Source organism: Protobothrops mucrosquamatus, unplaced genomic scaffold, assembly GCF_001527695.2.
Source record: "Protobothrops mucrosquamatus isolate PMUCROS unplaced genomic scaffold, P.Mucros_1.0 scaffold126, whole genome shotgun sequence".
NCBI classification, from domain to species: domain Eukaryota; kingdom Metazoa; phylum Chordata; class Lepidosauria; order Squamata; family Viperidae; genus Protobothrops; species Protobothrops mucrosquamatus.
The window spans coordinates 377,268-385,325 of record NW_015386493.1 but is presented as its reverse complement, the minus strand read 5'-3'; the positions used below and the strand labels follow the sequence as shown (position 1 = coordinate 385,325).

At 35.6% G+C, this 8,058-nt stretch overlaps 1 protein-coding gene across 1 annotated transcript in view; it reads right to left on the bottom strand.

Moving 5' to 3' along the window:
- Positions 1-6,001: 6,001 nt before the first annotated feature.
- Positions 6,002-8,058, bottom strand: part of RETREG1 (reticulophagy regulator 1) — a 42,245-nt gene continuing 40,188 nt past the window's right edge. The window contains exon 9 of the mRNA XM_015813000.1: positions 6,002-6,561. Within this exon, the coding sequence (XP_015668486.1) occupies positions 6,065-6,561 (497 nt within the window). The 3' untranslated portion in view covers positions 6,002-6,064. The remainder of the gene's footprint in view (positions 6,562-8,058) is intronic.

Below are 8,058 nucleotides of genomic sequence, written 5' to 3'. Positions count from 1 at the left end.
GCTCTAGCACATAAAATTTTATTTTCTTCATACACAGATTTCAAGAGTCCTTTTTAAAATATATGTTTCCTACATTCCACAGTAGTGTTGTCCATTGATTACTGAAAGGGTATATGAAGAGTGAGACCAAAACTGCTCATTTGAAAATGTCTGAAATTATCTAGCATAAAGATTAAATATTTTATTTCATATGTCCCTCAAAATTAGAGTGGTATACAGATTTAAAAAACAGAAATAAAGATGACAATAAGTGAAATATTAACATGTATGTAGATTATAACAAAAATAAAACATAGACATTAAACCATTCTCATAATCATCAATTCATGTTTATTAAATCATATTCAAGCTAAAGTGCTGCAAAATACTCAAAATAATTTAAGACTTCTTTTTTAAAAAATCCTGTTTCTGGTTGTTTGGCTAGAAATCTGTAAAAACATGAAAGTGAATATTACAATATTTATACAAAAATCAAGAACATAAATACTCATTTCTATTAATCTCATACTAATCTACTATAATGTACCTCCACATATTCTAACTATGTATGTTTTGAAAACATTTCTATGTATTTATATTTCTATGTATTTGATAGTATTGGGTAATCTGTGATCCAGAATTTAAATTAACCTTCCAATTAAAACAGCATATGTTGAATTCTCCTCCACTGATATCCAGGGATCAAAATGGCTTCATGTATATTATTTTTAACGGTTCTAATAAACATGGCAATTGTCTCATCCCAAATACCTATTTAGATCAAATAGCAATCACTAAATAATTATTTTGTCTTACTTCTTAATATGAGAAATTTAACAATAGCAGTTTCTTGAATTGAGAGGTCTAGGGAAAAATTACGATCAAGTTTATATATGATAGACTTAAACGTTGTATTTTTGTGAAACTTTTAGAACATACTAACTAAATTCTATCAAAGTGTTGTGGTTGAATATATAGATGGGAACCATGGAAGATGTAGGACAGAGCTAGCAGTTTGAATGCCACAGATATTAATTTCTTCATATTCCAATATTGCGAGTGCCAGGATCTTTGGTATGATTTGTTTTAAATATGATGTATTTCCATAACCATGTTTGCTGACATAGAATTGCTTTAGGCTTATAATACTAGTGCTATACTACTAGAAATATGGAGAATATCTACTACAATATCTATATGGCAAGACATTATATAACAGCGAATCATTAATTGAAAACCAGTATTATTTCGAAGGTATTACTTCACTTAAAGTAATCCTTCACTTATGACCACAATTGAGCCCCAAATTTCTGTTGCTAAGTGAAACCTTTTGCCCCATTTTACCACCTTTCTTGCCAATTGTTAAGCAAATCGATGTACCACACTGCATTAAGTTAGTAACATGGTTGTTAAGTGAATCTGGTTTCCCCATTGACTTTGCTTTTGTCAGAAGGTCGCACTGCAACTATCATAAATATGAGTCAATTGCCAAGCGTGTGAATTTTAATGATATGACCATAGGGATGCTGCAATGGTCATGTGAAAAATGGTCATAACTCACTTTTTTCAATGCTGTTGTAACTTCGAACAGTCACTAAATGAACGATTATAAGTCGAGGACTACCTGTATAGGGTAGTTTGCGCTTTTGCACTTCCGCGGCATAAAAAATGCAGGATGGATAGGCTGCTAAATTGGCCAAAAGACAAGAAGGGACCATCCAAGCAGAATATTGCAAGTATCATTTAAAAACTGCCGTCCTCGTCTTCCCACTTGTTGAAAATAAATCCAAACCTATGTTTGTTTCTTGAAAACATTTTAGTTATGCTTGTTTATTTATTAAACCTATTATGGCCATTCACTCTGGAACACTCTTGCTTTACATTCCTTGATTCAATGTAATTTATACTTCCAAGAATGTAGGTTGAGGATTTTAACCTGTTTATACAGAGTATTTCAATTGAAGATTATTTCCAAAAAAATATGCTTTGCAATTTACCATTTGTTGTGGATCAGTTTTGTTGTGAATATCTTAAGATACCATTCTTAATAACAATTTGAACACCGTTGGATATACGGTAATTCAGAGAAGCATTACCCAATGCTTGCATACTAATATAGTTCTATACTGTAATGTCATTTGCTTAAATCTGCCATATTTATGGAGTTAGCTTCTTTAACCCTTTAAATGATTTAGAAGCCGTACTCACTCTACAATTTTTAAAATGTTGTCCATTAACCTTTCTTGAATTGGCTATATGGTGTTGTTTCCATTAGTTCAAGAGAGTTAAGCTAATGTGGTTAATATTATTATTTACCTCTGCAATGACAGATATGAAAAATGTGAGCTATTTATACTGAACTGTTGAGTGCAGCCTAAAATAATTTCTTTAATAAACTAGTATAGATGTGTAAAATGGAAATATTACCAAATCATAAATCAATGGGTTCGCTGACTATAAGCAGAGCCAGAATTAAAATAGCCACACAAATCACTCTGATTGATGGAAGGCTCAGATTTGTCAAATATATCAAAAGGCAAGCCACTTTTTAACTGTAGAACATTTCTATTTATTAAATTTATTTTGGGGCTTCATAGGTAGAATATTTTATTTTGCAATGACAACAACAACAAACTAAGGGGGAAAAAATCTCAGCATACTCTTGATTTTGGGTGTGCCAACAAACAGATCTTTAGCCTATATGTTTAAAAATAAACACAAAGAAAGACATAAAAGTACCAATTCATTATCATTTTTGCAATATAAATTTCCAAATAAGGAAATGAGTGCAATTATATAAATGTTTTAGGGTGCCCAGGCAGGTATCTCAAAATATGGGGATTATATCTGTTTACCTGAAAACCAGAAAGAGAATTGCTTACAAGAAGTCTTAAGTAGTCCCTTCAGTTGTTTTCAATGATGGAACTTCATTCTCTTAAAGAGTACCTCTGTATCTGACATTTGAAAATCCCTGAAATATTTATTTAAAGAAAATAATAAAGTGCACACAGTTACAGTTCACAACGTAATGGGTAGAACTGAGAAGATTCTCTTAGTAATTTCACTTACAACAGCCAGGTGCCCACTCTTTAGACTTACAATCTGCAGCATGTTTCTTTGGAAGTAAATCCCACTTCTATGTGTTTTGGATTCTGGCCTTATCCATTTAATGGTAAGATCCATTGACTTTATTATAAAAAGAAAACACAATTTAATGAGTTTGCATTCTACACAATTTGTATTTTAAATGGTGAAACTGCCCAGCAGTATCATAGCTAGAATTATGCAAACATCTAATACATTTGATTGGCAAGAACTGTCAGAACCAAGCTACCAGAACACTGATTTTGCTGAAACCAGGTGCTCTCCTTAGAAAGTCTTAAGGGGATTTACTTTTAGGACTGTGCAAAGAAGTTGAAAAGGACACTGCAAAACACATTGATTTGAACAAACCATTCCCAAAACTTTGAGGCAACTATACACAAAAGGCTTCACATATCTGCTTTGAACGTTTTCCAAGGTGCCCTGAATGTCCATGTACAGACATTTCCATTGGGACTGTCAGTAAAACAAAGTAGCTATAGATCACACAGAGATGACCTAGAAAAATCAACTGTATTGAAACTTCTCGGGTGTTTGGCTACCCCTGGGCTACCCTAAGAGAATTGGTTACTATCACACCCCTTCTAAGACTTTGGAGTAAACATGCTTACGGTTATGTGACAATACCCATCTTTTGCTGAGTTTAAAACCACTTTCTCCTATGTTACTCTAGGTTAAAAAAGTGAAAGGAACATTTTAAATAATAAAAAGCAGAACTGATGTGATATACTAAATTACAAGTCCTTGACTTGCAACCATTCATTTAATGACCATTTGAAGTTACAATGGCACTGAAAAGTGACTTACGACCGGTTTTCATGAGGTCATGTGATCAAAATTTGGGCACTTGGCAACTGGCATGTATTTATTAGTTACATTGTCCCAAGGTCATGTGATCACGATTTGTAACCTTCCTGACTAGCAAAGTCAATGGGGGAAGCCAGATTCACTTAACGCCCACATGATTCACTTAACAACAGGAGTGATTTTCTTAGCTGTGGCAAAAAAAAGATTGAAAATGGGATGCGACTCACTTAACAAATGTCTTGCTTTGGCTCAATTGTGGTCATAAGTCAAGGACTACCTGTACAGTAAGTTCTTGCTTAACAACCAGAATTAAGACTGGCAACCTCATCACTGAATGACATGGTCACTGAAGAAGACATCACTTGACCATTTCTACTATTGTAGTCATTAAGCGAGATATTATGTGACAGTAACTTGCAATTTTATTCCACTGACTCTGTTTATTGAAAGCAAAAATGGTGATCATATGATAATGGAATATTTGGCCTAGAATTAAGGGGTAGGCAACCTTGGCTCTTTTATGACCCGTGGACTTCAACTCCTATGAGTCATAAAAGAGCCACGGTTGCCTATCCCTGGCCTAGGTACTGCAAACTGCCTGTAGCTTGATCATGTGATCATGGGGGTGCTGTGATATAAAGTTAGTTTTTAAGCACAAATGGTCACTAAACAGGGTAGTCGTTTAGCAAGGATTACCTGTAGTACCTTCTAGATCCCTGTGTTCTGTTTTCACTCTGAGGGATTGCAACCAAGTATTTCTCTACACTTCCACATCTGAAGCACAGTAACATTTGATAAAGATGTGCAGAAATCGGCGAACAATCTGCTTTGGAGTTAGAACTGGCACTGGATTAGTGTAGCCTTGAGTATGTAGACTTTACTGAATGTTTACAGAAGGTAGAAAGAGAGAGAAGACTTGGGAATGAACTAACCTAACATTTTGCTCAGGTCTGCATGTTGCAAAGCAACATTTATTTTGCAAGTTACCTAATAAAAATAGCAGGAAGAAAATAAATTTCTCTTCAAACTGCACCTTTAGTTCGTAACTTCACACCATTACTATGTATACTGATTAGAATGCCAGTAAAAATGTCTAGAAGTTGGAGATAAATCAGAGCAGTTAATATGGTCCCTCAATTTGCTGGCCTCTTTTAACATGCCAGTCAAAGCATGTTAAAGCTATTTCTTTTTAAAATTTGGTTCACCTTGATAAGGCATTCCTGTTGCCCTCAATTTTAAAGATAAATCATAATGCTTAATAGAATATTTACTAAGTTTCTTGTCAGAGTGAACTACAGGATGTTCAATGTGCTAAAATTAGCAGTATTTTATATTTATATGCCAGGAATATTTTTATTTCTTCTATATCAGTAGTCTTTCAGAAAATAAATCAGTTGTATGATTTTATATTGTAATTATAAGATTAAACAATTTTAAATTAATGGAGCTGAAAATAAAAATTGCCAACTCAATTTCAGTTTTGATTTTTTTCCTAATCAATTCCTACTCAACCTAAATTCAACTCCACACAGCAGATACATGTGCTACAAGTAGTTGTACAAAGTGAGTGATGGTACATGGGATATGGATATTTTGCCTAACTCCAAGGCCTCTTAAGGATACAGTTTACAATGGCACGGCTTTCTCTAGCCAGCTCATATGAATAACTGAGTTTCAGACAGGTAATACAAATAAGGACTATCCAACTAGAGAATGTGTATGTTAGAGATGATGGCAGCAAAAGTGTTCAGATTCTTGTTAAGGTTTGCATATTCTGCTACATAGGAGACACATATAGGATATGATGGCTTTTTGAATTTTGAATTTTCCTAACCCTGAAATATTGCTGCCAAAATGCTTGGGGGAAAAAAAAAAAAGAACAAATAGGCTGAAAGTGACAAAGATTTGGCAACAGCCAAAACTGAGCTACATTTGTATAAGAAGCCTCTTAAATTGCTGTGAATGAAAATAACGGGATTTCATTTCTATGGCATCACTATCAGAAACAAAGCTACCAGCATCAATTGATCTAAAACATTGTTAGTTCACTCCGCATGAAGAATGTTACAGCACATCTAGAATAATAGACAAAGCTTACAGCTCATAATTTCTCTCCTTGCATTTCACATTGTCTGTATTTATGTCGATATACTATTAAGCAGCTTCTCCTTCCACATTAATGCCCACCAAGCAGATTTGAGAGGAAGCCTGAAGACTTCTTCTTTTCCTGTGGCTCCGCCTTTGGGCTTTTGGTAGGTACCAGTTCACTTTCCATGTGTTCAAGCTCTGACTGGTCAAGCAGTTCAAAATCATCTCCTTCTTCTGCATCTGCCTCTTCACTTATACTTGGGACTTCCTGCACAGATTGCAACTGTTCTCTGACGGCTGCTGCTACCACTGATGTAACAACATCGCCAGCAATTGCTGTCACCAAGCTGAAGGCCTGGTCGTTGATCAAAGACAAGGAAAGGCCTGCTGCAGAGTGCCCCTCCTTATCCTGCCTGTGACACTGGTCCAATGGGGTTGGGGGATGAGCTTTTTTTCTCTTATGCCGAACTGGCAAGCCAATGCTTGAATCATCATCATCGTTTGTTCCAGCACCACTTTCTACAGATGGAAATTCTGCAAGATCCTTTGCAAAAGCTTCCTCGTGGTCACTTGGCCGATCAAAATCTACTGAAGGGTGAACAAGACATGTGGTTATAAATCAATTGCCACAACTGCAGCCATAACCTTTAAGTTTTCTTTCCGAGGTATGATGCTGAACAATTTTCTTTTTAGAAAAAAGGAACAAAAAACAAGTTCAGTTTCAGCAACCTTCAGAAACGAAAATGTAAGGCTTAAATCCATTAAAAAAAAGGCTTGATCCACAGTGAATTAAAGTGTCAGTTAACAGGACAGGACATCTATTTATCCAAATACAGACTGCAATACCATAAATGTTTGAGGAGAGGGAGAGAAAGGGAAGCAAGAGGACTGGCATAAAGACTGACAGGCCTCAAGAGTTAAATATCAATAAATAAATTCCATTTATGTCAATTTCGACGAGAACTTTTCGTAAGTTTACGAAGTCGATGATGTCTTGTGTCGACGTACCCAACATTTACCACGACCGACAATTCGTATACATTGTAACGAGGTACCCGACGTAACCAACGGTCACTCCCTGATAGAAGAGGGTCAACAAAGATGGGTAGGTTAAGGTAGAACGTCCTATCCGTGCGAACCGGGGTCAGCCAAGGAATCCTGGCTGGCAGGGATAAGGAGACATGCCCTTTAGAACATCCTCCCTCCTGAGATTAGGATGCCTTGAAAATTTTGGCCTTTTGGAAAACCTCGCAGACCTGGCTATGTACCTGGGCCTCAGTTTCCAGGTGTGTAAAGGGCTCCATTTCCTGGTTATGTTGACATTGATGGATTATAATATTTGTTGGTTGGTACTGGTATTTAATTTCTTGTTTCTGTTCTGTTTAACAGTTTTTATGATTGTTCACCACCCAGAGTCACTGGTTTGGCTATACAAATTGAATAAACAAACAGGGTAACGTGTTGGATATATATACATACATACATATATACATACATACATATATGTACTGTATGTATATATATATATATATATGTGTGTGTGTGTGTGTGTGTATGTATATACACATACATACATACATACATACATACATACATACATACATACATATATATATTCAAAAACTAAAACACAGATCACTGAGACTAAAAATTTATTAAAAATTTAGCTTTCGTCAGCGTCTGCTAACATCATCAGAATTCTAGCCAGGATTGAGAATCATGTTCTTATTTATTTATTTTTATTTATTATTTATATTTCTACCCCGCCCTTCTCCCTGCGGACTCAGGGCAGCTTACAGCCTTTTAAAAACAAATACATAGATACAAAAATACTAAAGTTAAAATGTTAATTAAAATGAAATATTATTAGGCCATTATTATTTTTTTTTTAAAAATTATTATAAAACCAAGCTAAAAATAACCCTTAGGCCAGTCCTGCCAACTTAAATAGCCATGTCTTGAGGGCGCGGCGGAAGGAGGGGAGATCCGGGATCACCCGGATCTCTGGGGGTAGTTCGTTCCATAGGGTGGGAGCTCCAACCGAGAAGGCCCTCCCCCTGGGGGTCGCCAGCCGGCACTGTC